Source organism: Nelumbo lutea, chromosome 4 (genome assembly GCF_056320005.1).
Source record: "Nelumbo lutea isolate HS-2025 chromosome 4, American lotus-T2T, whole genome shotgun sequence".
Lineage (NCBI taxonomy): Eukaryota > Viridiplantae > Streptophyta > Magnoliopsida > Proteales > Nelumbonaceae > Nelumbo > Nelumbo lutea.
The window spans coordinates 14098832-14120147 of NC_142687.1; the positions used below are offsets into that span (position 1 = coordinate 14098832).

At 36.4% G+C, this 21316-nt stretch overlaps 1 protein-coding gene across 3 annotated transcripts; it reads left to right on the forward strand.

Moving 5' to 3' along the window:
• Positions 1-10813: 10813 nt before the first annotated feature.
• Positions 10814-20381, forward strand: PTAC2 (plastid transcriptionally active 2). 3 transcript variants are annotated; one of them, XM_088981842.1, is made up of 5 exons: positions 11470-11744; positions 11845-13011; positions 18836-19150; positions 19229-19336; positions 19659-20381. In XM_088981842.1, exons 2-5 carry the CDS (start codon positions 11888-11890, stop codon positions 19996-19998), a joined length of 1887 nt encoding a protein of 628 aa, XP_088837968.1. In that variant the 5' UTR covers positions 11470-11744; positions 11845-11887; the 3' UTR covers positions 19999-20381. The 3 variants fall into 3 exon arrangements, with proteins under 3 accessions (XP_088837966.1, XP_088837967.1, XP_088837968.1); XM_088981840.1 differs by having other exon boundaries at positions 10814-13011; XM_088981841.1 differs by lacking the exon at positions 19659-20381 and having other exon boundaries at positions 10970-13011; positions 19229-19340.
• Positions 20382-21316: the final 935 nt, after the last annotated feature.

Consider the following 21316-nt stretch of genomic DNA (forward strand, 5'->3'; position numbering starts at 1 on the left):
CCGGTTCAGTTTTAGTTGGTAGTGTGGCTTGTCATGACTCGTGAAAACTTTCGATGGGCTTCCAAGTTTCAACAATCGAATGAGTTAACGCTGTACATGCAGTCGACATGCTTTTTCCCATCTCAAGCAACAGTTATTAGATCCTTGAAAATGATTGCTCAACTTGACACGTGGCACCCATCAAGAGGCGCGACCGCATTGTGGATCAAAATAGGGCCCAAGAGAGTACACCCCGCAAATGCCCTACATACACAGTTGGGATATGCTATGGGGCATTTGTGGGGTATCCTCTGTGAAGCACAGATGTGAACTCCCAAGATAGAGGTCAAGAATCAAGGTTCAATAATATGCCTCCTGGTCTGATCTCTTCACTTGACACTTGATAGTTGATACTCAAAAGAAATCGATGTCGCCAACGTCGATGTCGGATTGGATCCAACAATCGAACCATTTGGCCTAACCAGCAGCCAAGCCGGTGTAATACCATATAAAATTATATTGTTTTAATTTAAAATTAGTTTTAAAAGATAACTTGGAATCGTCGTTTGCTTTTTTTTAGTTTTTGTTTTTCTCTTCTTTTATTTAAAATAATGGAGCATAGAACAAGGCGGGCAGACCTTTATACTAAGTGTGACATTTTTATTTTAATGCATGAAGGCAATCATCTTATCGGTGGTTAGAAGTTAGAGGAAACATTCACATGGACCTATGAACCAAAGCGGACTCCCGAAGATACGAGTTGGTTTTGTTCAATTATTGAAGAATTTCAATTACTCTGGGGTTAGAAGTTAGACCCATTCAAAATTTAACATATATTCAACCCAATGTGGCAATTAGCATCTTTTTTTCCTCGCAAAAGAAAATAAGATTTTAATTCACTGTATTGAGTACCTATAGGAGCAAATAGTTTGGGAAGAGTGCAAATACTCCAATCTGCATGTCAAATGGTCCAAGCGTGTTTTCCTATGGCGTCTCTCCATAATTATACATGGTCCAAACTAACTGTTCCCTGTGTGATAATGCTGAAAGAAAGCCCACCTCATATTTTCTTGCATTGCCACTTCACCAAAGTTATCGTATTTGTTAGCCCTTGGTCGATCTCTTTTCCCGCAAATCTTCATTCTCTCCTTTATGTCCTAATTCACTTAGGTTATGTTTGGTTTGAAGGAAAAGAAAGGAAAAGGTATGAAAATGTATATAAAGTTTATAAAGGTTTCCTTATCTTGCCTTTCATTTCCCTACCATTTCCTTCAAACCCAACATAGCCTTGGGAAATAAAATTAAGAGAAAATTCCTGATTAGTATCATGTACTTTGGGCCTAGTGCCACTTTGGTCTCCGAACTTTAAAATGCAACAATTCAGTACCCGAACTTTCAAAATGTATAAATCCATTACCTACCGTTGATCATCTATTAGTCAGCCGTTAAGTGGCATTTGAAAAATACACAAATGCCTTTTGAATGCCATCCAATCTTCTTTATCAACCATCCAAACATTGACAAAAAAATAACAATCCAAAATCCGTGCTTCTTCTATTCAAGAAAATTGGGGTCACATCAGGCATTCTATAAAGAAAATTAGATGGCATTCGGAGGGCATTTGTATCTTTTTCAAATGTCACTTAACGGTGGTTGGTTAATGGTAGGTACTAGATTGACACGTCTTGAAAGTCCCAGTACTGAATTGTCACATTTAAAAGTTTGGGGACCAAAGTGGCACTAGGCCCAAAGTACAGGATACTAATTGGGAAATTTCCCTAGAAATAATAATAAAAGTTTTGCTTGATCAAATTCTTGCTTGGCCTATTGTAGCTTGGTACTTCATCTGATCGGTCAGGAAAAGTGCCATTTTTAGAAGTGAAAATAAGACTTTCTTGGACCCTAAACCAGATTCAATTGAATTTAATTGGGGCCCAAATTTGCCCTAATCAAGAACAAAAACCAAACCCAATGCAACAAATGCTTGTTAACCTCCACGCTCAAGTAGATAATTCCATTTACATTGTTTGTGATGGAGGAACTGCTTGCAACTCTATGGCATAATTATCTTCAACAATAATTTCAATTTTTTGTGTGCTTTAGGTAACATGATTGATTTTGTTTGCAATCCAATGGAAGCAGAATGTGAAGTTGTTCTTCAAAGTCTTCTTTTTGCGGAAAAGTATGATTGGTCCAACTTAAACTTATCATGCGAAGCTTCCCTCGTTTCCATTACACATACCCGGTCCACTACTCCATATTTTCTTGAGTGAATTTGTCAAATAGCTAGCAATCTTGGTTTAATTGTCAACCTAAAATAATAAGTTTAAGGAGAGTAACAATGCCATGCAATACCCATGTTCAATTAATTGGTTTGATTTGAAATTAAGGCTGCATTTGGAAACGATGCAAATAAGTGTGAATGCAAATATGTAGAATGTAAAACAATCCATATAAATTGCAAAGTTGGGTTAGTTTTGCACTGACAAATTTACCTTATTACCAAACAGACTTTTAGTTGTAATGGATGCAAACACGAATTCCAATAAAGCATGTGCCTTTTTTTTATCAAAAGCCCACTTGAACTAGAGTGCAAATTTATCATGAACCAGGATTTACATTCCATTTGCATCATTTCCAAATGCAGCTTAAGGCGATGCAAAATTTGTCGTGTTTACTGTAATTAAAATCAATAAGGATCCAGCCCAATCCAATATGATAATCTTTGAATATGTTAATATGTATCTATTCTAAAGTTCGTTTGAATGTTTTGTGTAGCCATAGGCTCAAGTCTAATAGAATTATGCTTTTTTAATAGAGAACATTTCATTAATAGTTAAGGTGGGTACATTTAGGGGTGTCAATTGAATTGGATTTGGTTCAATCCAATGTGAATCCATTACAAATGGACTTGGTCCAATCCAATCCAATGAATATTTTGGACCGGTCGAGAGATTGTTCAATCTATTCAAATTCATGTTAATTTAGATTGGTTTCAACTAGAACCTGGTCCATTGACACCCATGTTCTTATCTTCTATCAGTGGACTAGATATTGGCTCAATCCAATATAAATTTATTATGGATGGACCAGGTCCAATCCAATGTCATATTGGTCCATCCAATATGTCCAAATTCAATATGCCTTATTGGTTTGTCCAATCCATCCAAATAGATTTTGATTTGGATGAAGTCCAACCCAAAACCGGTCCATTGACACCCCTAGGTACATTGTTACATAATCCCCTTATAAGGAAAGACCAAATCAAGGATGCAATGAATTGAGAGTAACAAAAATAGGGGGATGGGGAGCCAATTAAATATGAAATAACACCTAATGATAAACTGAATTTGCAATTCTACTTGTATGACTCATGTGATGACTCCACACCATGCAAATGGAGGGGACCAAGCCTGTTGCACACTAGCTGAGCTATTCAAAGCATGGCAACTTGGCAAGGGAATTGCTGATGGAAAAGCTTATCAAATAACTTCAAGCTATGCTCAGATAATAACCATAAGATCAAGCTACATGCCATGAAAAAAAAAGGATTTTTAGACTACACTCCACCTCAAAATTCTGATTTGTAGCCCCCTCCTAGTCTACTAATAGCCCCCCTATAAATCACATTATGTCTGTGAATCTGACATCAATCCATAGGTAGGATTCAGTCCACCCCTAAAAATTTTAGCTCCACCCTAGGGGTGGACTGAACTATAAACCCCCCCCAAGAAAAAAAATCCTCATTTTGTACCTTCTAGATGAACCAACACACTATGGCTAACAGTGCTAAGTGCCGATGGATGTAGTTGATAAAACATAGGTCTTGAGAACCAAGATGCCACCCAATCACCAAGAGATAACACCTTTTAAATTATCAACCTGAAGGTATAATGGAGATATGAGCCAAACACTCCCAACTAGGGGGTAGTGGATAAGCACACACTCTACATATATACTCTGGTACACCCTCACACCAAAAGCAACTTAGAAAACTACACCACTCTTTATGTGCCATAATATACCTTGCATTGCAGAAGCCTTCGACATTACCTTCCATCTAAAATGCTTGATCATGGGAAGCACTAACAATTTCTAGATCTGCCTCCGAACACCATTGTAAGATAAAAGAGAGTTGGGGGATTAAGAGGGAAACACCTCAATTCCTTGAATGGCTACACCAAATGATACCCCAAATGAACAATATTATAGTTGTCATTTTGAGATAACTGCCAAATGACAATGTCCTCTCCCCCTAACTACCAATGGGAATTTGCATTATTTCTTCCACTTCAGCTCTTCAAAACAATTGAGACATCAATTGTTAATTCCATCAAAGGGAGTGAGAACAAAAGAGCTCATACGCATACCCTCCAAATTAGGATCCAACCATCCTCCCAATTTTGAATTATTCTTCCATTTCCTACCCGCCACAGAGCACCCTTTCTTGTGAGATCCGTTCCCTAATAAATACTTTTCCAACACCAAGAATTTGCACTATCTACCTTAACTTCTAACATTGACCCTTCCACCCTATGAAAGTACCTCAACAAGTTCAACCCCTATGAGTTGGTTTCGTAGAGCACCCTCCAAGCCACTTTTGCTAGCATTGCCTAATTTAAGCATTGAGAGCATTGGTAGCCCAAACCACACTTTCCCTTAGCCTAGTACATCCTCCTCCATCCCACAAAACAGATCTTCCTTTCACCACCCTTTTGGCCCCAATAGAAAGCTGAACACTACCAATTGATGATCTTATTACACAACAATTGGGATGTTTTAAAATGGCTCATTATTGAGGATGGAAGTAAGGGTGTCAATGGACCGGTTTTGGATAGGACCCCATCGAATCCAAAACCAATTTGGATGGATTGGACAAACCAATAAGACATATTGGATTGGACCAATCCGGTCCAAAATATTTATTAGATTGGATTGGACCTAGTCCATGTTTAACAAATTTATATTGAATAGGGTTGAATTAAGCCATTATCTAGTACATTGATATAAGATAAGAATATATGTGTCAATGAACTGGGTGGGTTGAAATCAATCTAAATAAAAAATGAATTTGAACAGATTGGATGGTCCAGACATTGAATTGGACCAGTCCAAATTGGTCCAAAATATTCATTGGATTGGATTGGGCCTGGTCTATTTATAATGGACTCACACTGGACTGGATCGGATTGGACCAAATCTAGTCCAATTGACACCTCTAGATGGAAGAGTTGTAGCCATTGTTTTAACAAGAATCTCATTGTTTGTCACAGAAAGCAAGCCCATTTTCCACCCCTACAGTTTAATGTTAATCTTCTTTGATATGAAGCTAAACATATTTGCCTTTCTTCTCCCCTCTTAAGTTGGTAGGCCCAAATAGTGGAATGACTCATTTGCTCCTACAACTCCCAAGGTTGCAAGCTGGATTTGTTTTAGCTAGAGAGGGTGCCCCTACTAAAGAAAATCCCTTATTTGCTTTTGTTTACCCACAACCCAGGCACTAAGCATAAAATTTTCAAAATTTCCCCAAGTATAGAGTTATTTTTTTAAGATATTTTATTTTAGAATTCAACTATGATGAATTCACTAATTTGGTTGCACATCAAATGTAGATCTCAACTAATCTTTAACCCATCATAGAATATTGTAGAATGGATTAGAAGTAAGAGAGGGAGAGAATAAGAGAAGAAAGCAACAAATAGATTTGAAAGAAAAAGGTTGAATGGGTTAATGGTAGCTCCCACTTCACCCTAATATATTAATAAAATAAATAATTATAGAAAGGTCCCCTAAAAGAAAAGAAAATAATAGGAAGCCCCCACACACCTAGAACATTCATAAAGCACCACTTCCACCTTAGTGTGACCGTGCTTGGTAAAGAAGAGGCCTCTACTTGGGTGTTTTTTCAACTAAGCTAGAACCCTTTCAATAGCCTTGAAGTGAGTATGCCTAGGTGAGTGTATATACTGCTCGGAACACTCACAACAAAAGCAATACTAGTCTAGTCATGGAAAGATATAACAACCTCCCAATGATGCTCTAATATTGATGGGCATTCAAACTTGTCATACTTTCACAATTTCTAAGTTTATGACTTGGATCAATAGGAAAATCAGCTACTTTACACCCTAGTTTCCCAATATCCTTCAACATATCAAGAATATACTTCATTTGGGAGATAAAGATACATTGTCAAATTATGCAACTTTAATATCAATGAAATATTTAAAAAGCTTGAGATCTTTAACTTCAAACTGTGAAACTATAAATTTCTTTAACTCTTGAATGTCTTCTCTTAGTTTCCTATAATCACAATATTATCAACATACAAATATCGGAATAGTAGTCATATCACCTCAATTTTTTCACAAACAATGTATAATCAGTCTGGCACAACATAAAACTAATCTATTGAACAACATTATTGAACCTCTCAAACCATGTCCCAGAGAATTGCTTCAAGCCATATAAAGATTTCTTTGAATGATAGACTTTATCCTTATTGCTCTGCACCTAAAAATCTAAGAGGCTAGACCATATATACTTCCTCATTGAGATCAATATTCAAAAATTGACGAACATGTTAAGATAAATTGATATCCATTGATAATGGCACCCAAGGAGATTTCATCTTGGCAATCGAAGCAAAAGTTTTATTATAATTCACATAATATGCTTGTGAGAATCCCTTTGCTACTGGCTTTTCCTTATACCTTTCAATAGACCCATTAGCACAAAGCTTTATCATAGACATCCACTTGCAATCTATAGGCTTATTTCCCTTTGGAAGGTCAACAAGGTGTCGCATGTGATTTTTATGAAAGGCATGGATTTCCTCACATAGCATTTTTCCATTCAAGTAACTCCAAAGCCTTTATAACATATTTAAGAATAAGCACACTATAAATAGCTGAAATGAAGGCACAATAACTAGGAGACAAGTGAGGAATATAAATAAAACAAGCAATATGGTGTTTGGTATAAGTCCTTACACCCTTACAAAGAGCAATGTGAAGGTCAATATCACAAGGAAAAGGTTTATAGGTATATGAAGGATGATTGGCATGAGGATTTGGCTCATAAGAGTTTGATGGCAGTGGTTGCACTTCAATTGGTTTCATACTTGTATTTAGTGGTTAATCTAACAATACATCTTTGTAATGATGACATGTATGATGAGAAAAAGTATGACAAGGTGGCGAATGAGATAGAGCTAATAAGGAATAAAAAATGTCTCACCTTGCCACCACTCTCTCCTTGATGTAAGACAGTAAAAAAAGAATGTGACTAAAAAAAATGAAGCATCCATAGAGATGTAAACTTTGTGAGATATAGGGTCAAGACACTTATACCCCACATGAGTAGAAGGATAACCAAAAAGCACACATGGAATGGCAAGGGGTTTAACTTACTAGACAAGGGAGAAATATTATAGACAAAACATCATTAGCCAAACAGATTGAGAAGAATGGAAAACAAAGGAGATGAAGGGAAAAGCAAGTGATGTGGGACCCAAGAGTGCAACAATTTCAATGGTATGTAGTTAATTAGGTAGGTTGCAATGAGAATTGCATCAGCCAAAAATCACTTTGGGAAATTCATCTAAAGAAACAAACCATGAGCTCTTCCAATAAATGCCTATTATTTCTCTTAACACCACCATTTTGTTGCGATGTGTTAAGGCAAGAGCTCTGATGTAGTATATTATTATCTAGAAGATAAGTATTGATATCCTTAGTAAAGTACTCTTTAAAATTATTTAAGTGAATAATTAACTATCAACATGGAACTAAGCATACATCATACAATGAAAATTCTTTACAATATCAGGAACTTCATCATGAGATCACATCAAACATTTTGTTGCGATGTTTTAGGGCAAGAGCTCTAATGTAGTATATTATTATCTAGAAGATAAGTACTAACATCCTTGGTAAAATACTTTTTAGCTTTATTTAAGTGAATATTTAAGTATCAACATGGAACTAAGCATACACCATATAATGAAAATTCTTTATAATATCAAGAACTTCATTATGAGATCACATCAGACATATCCATGTATAGTATAAGTAATCATCAATGAAACCGCTAAAATATTAACGTCCACTTTCAACCATAATGATGTAAGGCCATATACATCAAAATGCACAATATGGAAGGAAAAACAACTCTTTTATTAAAGGATATGGGCTTCTACAATGTTTGCTCAACTGGCAAGTAGAACATTCTAATGACGATAAAGACACTAACATGAATAAGTCTGTAGACAAAACCTTCAAAGAAGCAAAGGATAAATGACCAGACAATAATGTCATAGGTAAATCTAGTCTTTATTACGCTTACTCTTATGCAAACTAGATTAACTCAATAAACTAGTGCTCTTAGAAGAATCAAAAGGCACTAAATCTAAAATACAGAGTCCACTTGTCATGTGACCTAAGAGAAGTTAAATCATAAAAAAAAAAAACAAGAGTCAAGGAGAAAGGTAACAAAGCAATTTAATATTTGATAATGCAACTAATAGATATGGGATTAATAGGCATCTTTGGAATATGGTAAACATCAAATGAGCTTAAGCCAATTGGAAGAGAGGCAATCCTTGTCCAACAATAGATAAGGGCCATTAGCAAATTTAACTTTATAGTTTCTAGAAAATATACAATAAGAAGAGAAATGAGAAGACTTACCCCAATCATATGGTTTGTGGCACCTTAATCAAATTAAGGAGCTGAAGAAACATGGAAAGCATGGGAATGGTTACTTTAATTTGCTACATACGGGATGGAGAGAATAATATACGTTTCCTCTAACTATTTGAGAACATGCCCAAACTATTTAAATTGATCACACATGATGCTTAGAAGACCATCGTTAATTACAAAGGATAGAGGATGATGGATTAGAGTAGTGTATGGGAATGGTTACTTTAATTTGCTACATGCGGGATGGAGAGAGTAATATACGTTTCCTCTAACTATTTGAGAACATGCCCAAACTATTTAAATTGATCACACATGATGCTTAGAAGACCATCGTTAATTACAAAGGATAGAGGATGATGGATTAGAGTAGTGTAGCCCTAACTGGGCTATTGAGTATCCTGTCTAGTAGTGAAAGAAGCAATATTAGTTGGGTTAGCCAACTAAATCCCAACAAAATTCCTTTGTGTGTCCAAATCTCTTACAATGAGTACACAAAAACTTGTCTTTGTTACCTCCTCCCTTCTTCTATATCCCACCATTTTTACTATCACCCTTAGAAAATAAAGTCACCTACACCCCCTTAGAAGAATCTATAGAAGCAACCATAGTTTCCTCAAATTGCACCAAAGCAACCACTTCCTCAAGGGGTGGAAGTTCGTTACCACCTAAAATCTAAACCTGAATAGGCTCATAAACAAGTTTCAAATGCAAACACCCTTTATCAAGAGAGAAAATTTTCATATGCCGAAGCATCCTCTTTACTATTGTAATATATAGACTTGTAGTGATCTAGCTCCTTCCACATGGAAGTAAGGGCTGAATAATAAGCTGCAATGGATTTCTTCCATTGTTTCAATGCAATTGGCTCCACTTGAAATTGGTAGGGTCAAGTAAAATGCCTTTGTTTAGAGTATGTGGACTTTTCTTGGTTTCAAATTTCCTTGGTTGTTTTAAGTGTAAGCTGAATAGAAGATGTAAGATTTTACCAATTTTGATGCCATTGTTTTATTCAATTTTATCAATAATATAACATTTTGCTTTTCTCAGTTCAATTTATCAATTGATTAATATCCTAATCCAATATGAAATTGATCGATAAGATTCAAGTCAAATATGAATATTAATGAATCAAATTTAAATATGGGGATGTAAATTAAATAAAAATTTGACTATCAAAATAACAACCAAAACATTTCATTGTATTTTACAGAGAAACAAAAAGTAGCCCAAATATTTGCAATTATTGCCCCATTTGGTTCACAAGAATAGAGGTCTAGAATGGGTATCAAAATGGGCTATTCTGATTCCAACTGTTTGGCTGGGCAGAATCGGAATCCCATTCCCATTCCTACTAGAGTGGCATTCTCCCATTTGTGGGAATGTCCATTCCCTGCCCCTCCCTTGGGAATGAAATCCCATTTCTGCTGATTCCAATTTCCATTCCTATTATTGTTTGAACTGAACAAACAATGAGTAAGGGTGAGCATTGTTCGGTTAAAACCGAACCCAAAATTTTCGGTTTCAGTTTGTTTGGTTCGATTAATTCGGTTTTAAAAAATATCGGTTTTGGTTTTGGCTTCAATTTTCAAGAGTGAAAAATTGGTTAACCGAAAAAACTAAATTAACCAAAATTTATTATATACATAATATAATATATATTATTAATATGTAAAACATAATATATTATAATATGTATCTAATATATATTATATAAAATATTAAAATATATAAAATACATTAACATATGCATATATTATAATATACATAAAATAATATGTATTAGTATAATATTAATAAAATTCAGTTTTTAACCAAATAAACCGAATGCCCACCCCTAATTATAAAAATGGACGATTCTGATTCTAATTCTGATTCCAATTCCGACTCTGATTGCAAAACAAGCATACCAATGCACCAAGTGATGGCACATTACTGATGCAAATGGGGGGAAGATTGAGCAGCCGGGTCATCCAGGCCAACGCGGGCGAGTTAGAATGACACGGCCAACAGCCCTAATTCATTCCCAGGTTGACGACTCGACGGTTTAGCTTAAGCGATCCAATCCACCAAATCCTCTGATTTCACACATCCTTAGAAGTTAAAACCTCGTTAAAACGGTTGAAGAAATCATTTTGTTGAGTTCAGCTTCAGTCGCGCCACTCTCCACCGTCTTACCCACGTTTTAGAACCTTATTACCATGATTCTATCCACAGCCAACAGGATGTCACGTGTCACCATTGGAGCTTCAGTGTCATTCTTCAGAGGACTTCACGACCTCCCAAGTCTCAAGTCCTCGTTATCCATCTTCTTTCTTCTCAAAAAAAAGATAGAAGGCTAAGCAAACGATTGAAATCCTCTCCAGCGTCCAGCTTCTTCTATCTACCTTCTACGGTTCTACCAACGATCAACATAGAAATCTCATGAACTCCAGCGAGAAATCTCGAGAATATAAAACGGAATTTCTTCAAAGCTGATGCTTCTTCCCACTGCACCCAAAATGACCCTCATGTCCTCTCTCTCCGTATCTAACCCACCTTTTTCATCTTCTATACTCAGACCCTTCCATGGCAAACCAAGAAGTTCCAACTTTCTCGGTTGGGGCTCCTTTCCCACCAAAAGAAGCAACTTCTTATCCGGGTTAACCAGAGCGAAACCCAAAGAATTGATACTCGGCAACCCATCTGTAACAGTAGAGAAAGGCAAGTACAGCTACGATGTAGAAACCCTAATTAACAAACTCAGCAGCTTACCCCCTCGAGGCAGCATAGCTCGATGCCTCGACGTATTCAAGAACAAGCTTTCACTTAACGACTTCGCCTTAGTCTTTAAAGAGTTTGCTCAGCGCGGCGATTGGCAACGTTCGCTTCGCCTCTTCAAATACATGCAACGGCAGATCTGGTGCAAGCCAAATGAACACATCTACACAATTATGATTGGTGTGTTGGGCCGAGAGGGATTACTTGACAAGTGCGCTGAGATATTCGACGAAATGCCCACTCATGGCGTCGCCCGCAGCGTGTTCTCTTTCACTGCTCTTATCAACGCTTACGGTCGGAATGGTCAGTACCAGACTTCGCTCGAGCTACTCGAACGAATGAAAAGAGAAAGGATTTCTCCCAGTATTTTGACTTATAATACTGTTATTAATTCTTGTGCTAGGGGCGGTTTGGAGTGGGAAGGGCTTTTGGGTTTGTTTGCTGAGATGCGACATGAGGGAATTCAGCCAGATCTTGTAACTTACAATACGTTGCTCTGTGCTTGTGGTAGTAGGGGCCTCGGGGATGAGGCAGAGATGATCTTTAGAACCATGAACGAGGCCGGAATTGTTCCGGATATAAATACATACACTTATCTTGTCGAGACGTTTGGCAAATTGGACAAGCTCGAGAAGGTTTCTAATCTTCTTAAAGAGATGGAATCAGAGGGGAATGTTCCAGATATCACTTCGTATAACGTATTTTTAGAAGCTTATGCGCATTCTGGGTCGATTAAAGAGGCTATGGGTGTATTTAGGCAAATGCAATCTGCAGGTTGTATGCCGAATGCTGCAACTTATAGTATTTTGTTGAATTTGTATGGGAGGCATGGGCGATATGACGACGTTCGTGAGTTGTTTCTTGAGATGAAAGTTAGCAATACAGAGCCTGATGCTTCTACTTATAATATCTTGATACAAGTGTTTGGCGAGGGTGGTTATTTTAGGGAGGTCGTCACATTGTTTAATGACATGGTGGAGGAGAATGTTGAGCCAAATATGGAGACATACGAGGGTTTGATATTTGCTTGTGGAAAGGGTGGACTCCATGAAGATGCAAAACGGATTCTATTGCACATGAATGAGAAAGGAGTGGTACCGAGTTCCAAGGCCTATACTGGAGTTGTAGAAGCATATGGGCAGGCTGCATTGTATGAGGAAGCTCTTGTTGCATTTAATACAATGCATGAGGTTGGTAGCAAGCCAACAGTTGAAACCTACAACTCTCTGTTACACACATTTGCTAGAGGTGGTCTCTACAAGGAGTCAGAGGCAATAATGTGGCGAATGAGCGAGTCTGGTGTTGCACGTAACAGGGATTCATTCAATAGTATGATTGAAGCCTTTGGACAGGGGGGACAGTTTGAAGCAGCTATTAAGTCGTATGTTGAGATGGAAAAAGCAAGATGTGACCCTGATGAGAGGACTCTTGAGGCTGTTTTAAGAGTTTACTGCTCTGCAGGTCTTGTTGATGAGAGTAAGGAGCAGTTTCAGGAAATTAAATCTTTGGGAATCATGCCTAATGTCATGTGCTATTGTATGCTGCTATCAGTTCATGCAAAGAATGACAGGTTAGTTTTTGCGTTACCTTGCTGTTTACTATATCTAATTTTCACGATGCTTAGCTCTGGTTATGTGCAGTTTTGCACTAGTACTGGTAACTTAGTTATTACCCTTGCTTATCATCTATATGATCTTTTTCATTCTATAACTAACAGATCAATAAAACGCACAATTTGGTTTGCCATCTAGGTTGGGTGGAAGTAGTAAGAAATGATTTAAGCGCCCACATATGGAAGAATAGCAGAACATAATTCATGTAGCTGACCCCATATAGTTGGGACAAGGCTTAGATGATGATGATGATGATAAGTATAATATAAACACTGAAAAACAGAGTAGTGGGTAATTACACAATTTGATGTGGTATTTGAGTTATACAGAGTCTGTACCATGGGAATTTTGTAAGAACTGTTGAACTTTGATGGGTCTCATCATTTAAATTTTAGCTACAATGAAATTGGAGAGCTGAAATTCATTACTACTTTGTTACCAATGTAACATTGAAAATGAAAAATTGTATATAACTTGCACATTAACAAACATTGTCTGGTTGGTGGTCATCACCCAGAAACTTTTGTAGTAGGTATTTTTTGGAGCTATTGAACATTGGGAATTGCAGTACTTATACAAATTAATCAGAAAGGCAGAAGTAAAATGGTTATCAAATCTTTGAATATTGTAATGACCTCTATTAACATCTAGACAACAAAAAGACATGTCTTTGTTAGATTGGGCACCTTATACTTGTTGCCTTCATATCAAATGATTATTTCTGTGTTATATTTTGCTATGCACAATTTAGTCCAACTAAAGAGCCAGTGGTTCCATTGATCTATAGATTGAAGTTTCTTCTTACTACCTCAAATTAAAACATATTCGGTCTTTTAGTTGCCCTTTCAGAGATTGCAACTTGTACCACATTGGTTCTTTTTTACTGGTGCACTCATTAGTCTTCATTTCATATGGTCAAACCATCTAAATCCATTTCATATAACCTTGTCCAACGTTACTGAGACATTGCAACACAGTTGGGTGGTTGGGTCTAGCTTTGTTGGCACTTGTTATATCATATATGATGTCAATGATGCTCCAAGTGGAGTCAGCAAAAACGTCTTGGCACTTGGCCTTGTTAGACAAGGTATCATGAGAGAATTAGAAAATACTTGGACTCTAGTTGGAATTCAACTGGTCTTAATTATTAAAGAACTAAAGAATTCCTAGCTGCACTAAGTTAAGAACCAAGAATCAGTAAAATTAAAATTGGGAAGCCACTAAAAAACATCTAGGGTTCTAGGAGCAAAGAACATAACTCTAAAACTCTTACATTGGTTCACACCATTGATAAAAAAGTTTCCAATTTCTACCCAACAGCTAATCAAATGCAAAGATCAAGGCACTAGAAACTTCAAAGATAAATGAGTATACAATTTTCTTTACGGACATGGTGGAACCCTTGAAAGTACATACTGCAAGACAAAGTTGGTCTTTCTTTTCAAGGGTTGCTTCTAGAGCCACTTAGAGGGTGTTCGGTAGTGTGAAAATATCGTGGATGGGGCCATTTTGGTCCTGTCCACGATAGAATGTGGTGTTCTTCTTTGTGTGGAAGTGGATGGTCCCCGTCCAAAAAATAGCATGAACATGGATGAGCCACACCCCAATTTATCATCCACAGTATTTTCTCGTGGATGGGCTCATAGTTGTCAAGGCATTGGCTGGGCGCCTCGCCCAAATGCCTTGATTTTAGCAACTAGGCGACTAAGCGCCTGCCTAGGTGACAAAAATGACAAGGCGAGCGCCTTTTATAATATCATTTATATTGTTGTATCTTATTAATGTATCTGTTAATACATTTTATTATATGCTATTTATATCAATTATACTTTGTTTTAATGTTTTACTATTGAAATTTAAAATATCAAAGGGCTTTGAGAAGAGAAAAAGAAAGAAAGAAAGCATAGAATAATAAAGTTATTTTTTTCTATTCTCTCTCTCTAATTAAATAAAACAGAAACTCCATCCTTGTTATTTTTTTTTTATTTTTATTTTTTTTTCTATTTTACTTTCCATCTTGAATATTTATCATATAATGTTAATAACCTTCTTTAGCTGCTAATTAATATGAATTTGCTCTATCAAATACTTATTATAGTAGTATTATTTTTGAAAATAATGAAATTAATATGTAAAATTTAATGTTAAAAGATAGTATTATTATCTTTTAGATTGATGATTTGCCACATTTTTAGAGGAAATTTAATGTTCTTAATAAAGAGAATTGCTATTTTTTCAATTAACGTAAATGCTGAATGGTATATAAAACTAGGAAACTAGCCAAAAGTCAGTTTTTTATATTATAAAATTTTTATCGCCTAGGCGGTTAATCGATTAGGCGCCCCAATGTCGCTCAGAGTCACCTAGATGCCTTGAAAACTATGGATGGGCCACACTATGGTATGGACAATTTTTGGGAATGGTTCAGTGTAATGCAAGTGCGTTAATACCGGTCAAACTACCCTCATTTTGTTTAACCTTTAATATATTTTAATTTATATTGAAATTATTTTTTAAATTGTTTATTTCTGAAGATAATATTATAATGATAAATATATTTATTTTTATATTTATTAGTAATTATGTATTGGTGTTTATTTTGTCCATTATTATTTCAATTTTTTTTTGCTAAAATTGTAGTTTTTTTTTTTCCATTCATGATCGTATGGGTGCAAATGGATCAGATCATCCAATTTGAATCCGATCCTATTTTTGTCAGATTCAGATAACCATTTGTGGGATTTTTGGATCGGATCCAATTGGAATTTGGATCACCCCTATCCGATCTAACAAGATCAGATTTGATCTGATACATATATTTATATATTTATAAACATATTTACTTATAAAAATACATGTATATATTAATATATTTATTTATAAATGTGTATATTGCATTTTTTTTTATAAAAAGACGTGTATATATTAATATATATGATGAAAATAGTTGAAAAAAAAACTTATGTTTTTCGTTTTTCTTTACATAAACTTTTTTGTTTTTTCTTTTAATAATTTATTAAATTTTTCATAATTTGAATCGGACTGGATTAGATTCAGATATCCGACATCTTTAACGGATTCGAATTTGAATAACCATTTGTGAGATCCAATCAATCTTTGGATCAGATTGGATTGGATCGGAAACAGATATACCTTGATTTGAATCCAATCTGATCCGTTTGCATCTCTACATGATTGATTGTGTAAATTATCTCACAAGTTGTACATGAGATGTATGAAATCAATAGGTGTGGTGTGGACAAATCCACACTACACCTGCAGAACGCCCCTGTGGGTATAGACAGTTTCTGTCCACAATTCAGAACAGGTGTAAACAGTAGTGTGGTGTGGACCAGTCCACACCCACCAATTTCTCATCCACGTTATAGAACGCCCCCTTGATAACTATTAAGTATCCAGGCATGAATTTTCCAGACTAAGAGCATTTTTAACCAACAGAAGTTGGCCTATTATGGGCAGCATCCCAAGAAAACCTTTCCCAAGAGCTGATGCACCATAAACAAGGTTGGATAGGTCCTGTAGGTCCATCCATGAGAATGACTTTTTTTGACTTTATGCTGAAAACTAATTATGAGATGATCCCCATTTTAGTCTTAATTAGCTTCAAACTGAATCTGAGCAGGTTCTAAAGGAGTCTCATTGAAGATCAACCTGGGTAAAAGTGTATATGATTCAATTAGACATTGAAGTTTTTTTTTTTTTAATAATTTTGTTTCCTGTTGTGTCACATATATGGTTCTGTGCATTATGAACATTCCCTAGTCAAAATGGTCTCTCATTAGGTGGAGATCCTTAGAGGGCTCTTACTGTTTTAGAATTTAACAAGTTGAACCCCCATATCTTATTCTTGCATCTTCAAGTTGCAGCAAATTTCTCTAGAACGTTTTGAACTACATCAGTATGTTGCAACATTGAGACATTGATAGGCAGTTATAACAGTAGGCATCGGGCATATCTCTCTATCTCTCTTAGTAGTATTTGGTTTCTATCTGCAAAGATGTCTGAAGATGCATGTTTTCAAACTTAAATGATAGTTAGAATGAGTCTCAGTTAAAATCCTTATTTTTCACTTTCAATCAATAAAGACCGTTATCCATAAAAAAAGAGTCTCAGTTAAAATCCTTCACTGCAAGATACAATAGATTTCTCCAGAAATTTTTAAATTACTTTACTATGTTCAGAACTTTTGATGGCAATACTTCTAGGAAAGCAATTTCTCCCTGCTGAGCTGTTCAAAGCAATTTCTCCCTACTTGTTTCCTTTTGCTTTTAAGATAGAATATAAAGACTCATTGCTGAAAATTAGTATGGTTTTCATATAGTATGTATCCATTCTGTGCAGATACTTGGATGCAAGGTAAAATATCATGTTAACAGAACCTTATTACTGTTTGTGACATATACACATAAATATATACATGCATATCGGGGGAAATAAAAACAAAAATATGTATATATTTGTCTTTTCATGCTCATGCTAGGGCGTTCCCTGGAAGCTACATGCTACACCTTAATCCAGGTGTGGTGTCAAATGGGCAAGGGTATGCTGGGGCATCTGGATGTGACACCAGACAGAATGGAATGGCGAAACAGGATTCATGTAACCAACCCATATAGTTGGGATAGGACTTAGATGATAATGATGATATTGTAAAACCTAGAAAATCTCTTCAGGGTTGGGATGGGACCAAAGCTTACCAAAACTCTAAATAGGAGTGTTCAGGGTCTAGTTTAGTTCAGTTTGGAGATCTCAGACCAAACCAGTAAATTACGGTTTGACAAATTCTCAGACCAAACCAAACTGCTCTATTATGGTTTGGTCCGATTTTCTAATATGGTTTGGGTCATTCTATTGTGCTTAACCCAATTAGAAAGCCCCAATAACATGCATACCTATATAAATAACAAATATAATTCAAATATCAAATTGAAATGTTAACAAGTGCCACCTATTACTATTATATAAATTACATTTGCACTTTCTCAAACATAAACAGATCATTGGGTATCAAATTACAAGTTAAAAATTTGAAACAAACAATGATAATGTATGAAATGTTAAATGAATACATACATACATATGTTATTATATATTATATACATTAATAAATATATTATTTATAATTAGGTTTAATACATTTTGTGGTGTGGTCTGGTTTCTAAACTTCAAAAAACCAATCTGAACTAGTAAATTTATGGTCCAAGGAATTCTCAGACCAAACCAAACCGTTTTACAGCCAGAGGAGATCAAACGAACAATTTTGGTTTGGTTCAGTGCGGTTTGGCGGCCTAGACCATATATTGAACACCCCTAACTCTAAATATGGTTCAGGATTAAAGAAAACAAACTTTGCTAAGGAAGAAATAGAAGAGGTTGAGGGCTACACAGACCTTAATTTTTTCAAAGGGCAAAATATAAAGTATGCCAAATAGCTTCTTCTATTGGAATTTGAGGCCCACCTGGATAGTAGTTTTAAGAATCCTTTTTGGTTTAGAAAACTTCCAGACCACTCTTTAAATGAGAAAAGCTGATACATTTTGACAATTGACTTGTTTGATGTCTTCTTTTTCCTTTTTATTTATGAGAATCATATTTCTGTATGGTCATAAAAGAGGACACGTGTATCCATGGTTTTTAATAGTTGTTTATCCTCAGTTCCTCATGATAATAATTTAGTCCTTATCAATGCCTGCATTATCTTCTCTTTTTCTTCTATTTTTAATGGCAACTTGGCTCACTCCTACCGTTCATAAATTTTAGGTGGGATGACGTCCATGAGCTGCTAAATGAGATGGTCACAAATAAGGTATCAAATGCTCATCAAGTGATAGGACGGATGATCAAGGGGGATTATGATGATGACTCTAACTGGCAGATGGTAGAGTACATGTTTGACAAGTGTAACTCTGAAGGCTGTGGTTTAGGATTTAGGTTCTATAATGCACTTCTAGATGCACTGTGGTGGCTGGGACAAAAAGAGCGAGCTGCAAGAGTTCTGAATGAAGCTACAAAGCACGGTCTCTTTCCTGAACTGTTCCGCAAAAGCAAGCTCATGTGGTCTGTGGATGTGCATAGGTATCATTTGTGCTGCTGACTATTGTTCTTATTTGCGTTCTCCGTGGGTCTCTAACATTGAGCTTTATTCCTTGCCAGGATGTCAGTAGGTGGTGCCCTTGCTGCTATATCAGTTTGGCTCAATAGCATGTATGACATGTTTACCAATGGAATGGATCTTCCTCAGCTGGCAGCTGTGGTAGTAGTGTAAGAATTTTTCTTATTTTCATATCTACACTCTAATATCTTAAGCAGAAAATGTTCCTATGGATATACCTGTCCCCATCATACATGCAGGAAGTCTAACATTCTTCTACTGATGTTGAGCTACCCAGATTATCACGAGTGTACAGTAGTCTACTGCATTTGTTTTTTCTACAAATGGAACAGCTGACTACAAGGCACAGACATAGATTTTATGGTTTTTGTGATTTGATTGAAACTTTGCCTTATATCTTTACAAGAGCTGGAGAAATAGCAGCATTGTTTGAATATCCTTTACTGATGGTGTTCTTTTTCTGTTAACCAGACGGGGAGAGATGGAGAAAAGTTCAATAACACGGGAACTTCCTGTTGCAAAGGCGGCTTATTCATTTTTGAAGGATAATGCATTATCATCCTTTTGTTTCCCTGGTTGGAACAAGGGCCGGATAATCTGCCATCGACCTCAGCTGAAACGGATTTTATCAGATCCTGAGCCATCTTCAGAGGGGTCCACAAGGGATAAATTGATTAACACCACTAACTCCAATTTTCCCCTTCCCGGCAGAAAGACATCAAGGAGTGGTTCTGATGGTAACCAACATGTTAATGAAGATTCCGAGATGAGCATAAGAACAAGAACTGAACTTATGACAACCACTGCCTAATTGGCTTATGAATTTTGCAGAGCTTGCCTACGTAGCTGGGATATTAGTCTCCCCCTTACTGAGATAAACTTAAAAAAGCAAGGACCAGTTATTCATGAAAGCTGCTGGTGTTGGGAAATAGCAGCCGATGCATCCTCTTGGTGGGGAAAGTGACCTATTTAACAAATAAGCATTTCAGCTGCCAAACAGCTCAAAACATGGTTAGTGAGATAATTGAGATCCGGCCGGCATAGGAAAAGCTCAATTGGTTGCTGATCTGCTCAGAGCCAATTTATGAACGGGGTTGGAAGTTTTGTTCTCGCCTGTACAGGGGTGCTCTCTTTTTAAATGTGTATGGACGATATTTTTCCTTACCATTACTAAAGATTCTTTTCTAGTCAGAAGAGTTGGTGCAGTTTCGAGAATAGATACGTATGATACAAATATAAAGATAAGGAGGGATTTTTGTGCTCGCTAACGAGATAGTTGATCATAACCTTTTCCTAAGGTGCCCCTCACGGTAGATTTTTGTAGTCTCTGATTAGGAATAACTGCATGGCCATTCAACAGGAAAAACTTTTCTTATCTCGCTGCCCCAGCAGGTCCGAGTGGGGGTGGGGGAGGAAGAGGAAGTAATGCAGAAACTACTGCTTACAAAGTAGCCTTCGTCTCAATGGTTCTTCTAGTCATTCAGAGGCGGGGGGCACATCAAAAAGAAGCTTCCTTGTGCAACTAACGAGGGCCAAGTATGCATCTCTAGGGGGAAAATCATTGATAGCGTCAGGTTTAGCTCAGAGACTTCGTGCAGTAGTGCTGAAACACAGTAAGTTCATAGACAATTGCATGAAGCCTATCCTCAAAAAATAGGGTAAGTTTCTACGCGATTGCATGAATTCAAGTCATAGACACTTCTCTTGACATAAGAAATATATATATATATATATATATATATATATATATATATATATATATATAAATGATAGCTATATGAACCAGGTTGTTGGGTTGTTGAGGACCTAAACTTCCCAGTGGCGTCTGGCCACCCAAAATAAGTCCTTTTGTAACGTAAGAAATGCTAGCACTGGACATGTGCAAAAGCATTTTAAGAGTAGATTTATAAGCAAGAGTATGAATGTATGATCAACATTTTCTCACAATGAGCAATTTTTATATTATCGTATTGATCAGTATTCCTCACTGGTTCCTTTTTCTACTCGGTATTGATGGCATGGGTTGGCCCTAGACGCACTCCATGTTAGGGATGCAACTTCAACTTGGGCCGGGGTGGGTTGAATGTTTGTCAAATTTTGAATGGGCCCAAGCCCAATGTAGTTGAAGT

Excerpts from the sequence above, each read along its gene's own strand:
- PTAC2 (XM_088981840.1), top strand. The coding sequence starts at position 11,159 with ATGCTTCTTCCCACTGCACCCAAAATGACCCTCATGTCCTCTCTCTCC. Across the intron at positions 13,012-18,835 it reads GTTCATGCAAAGAATGACAG|GTGGGATGACGTCCATGAGC; the intron begins GTTAGTTTTTGC and ends CATAAATTTTAG. Across the intron at positions 19,337-19,658 it reads CTGGCAGCTGTGGTAGTAGT|ACGGGGAGAGATGGAGAAAA; the intron begins GTAAGAATTTTT and ends TCTGTTAACCAG.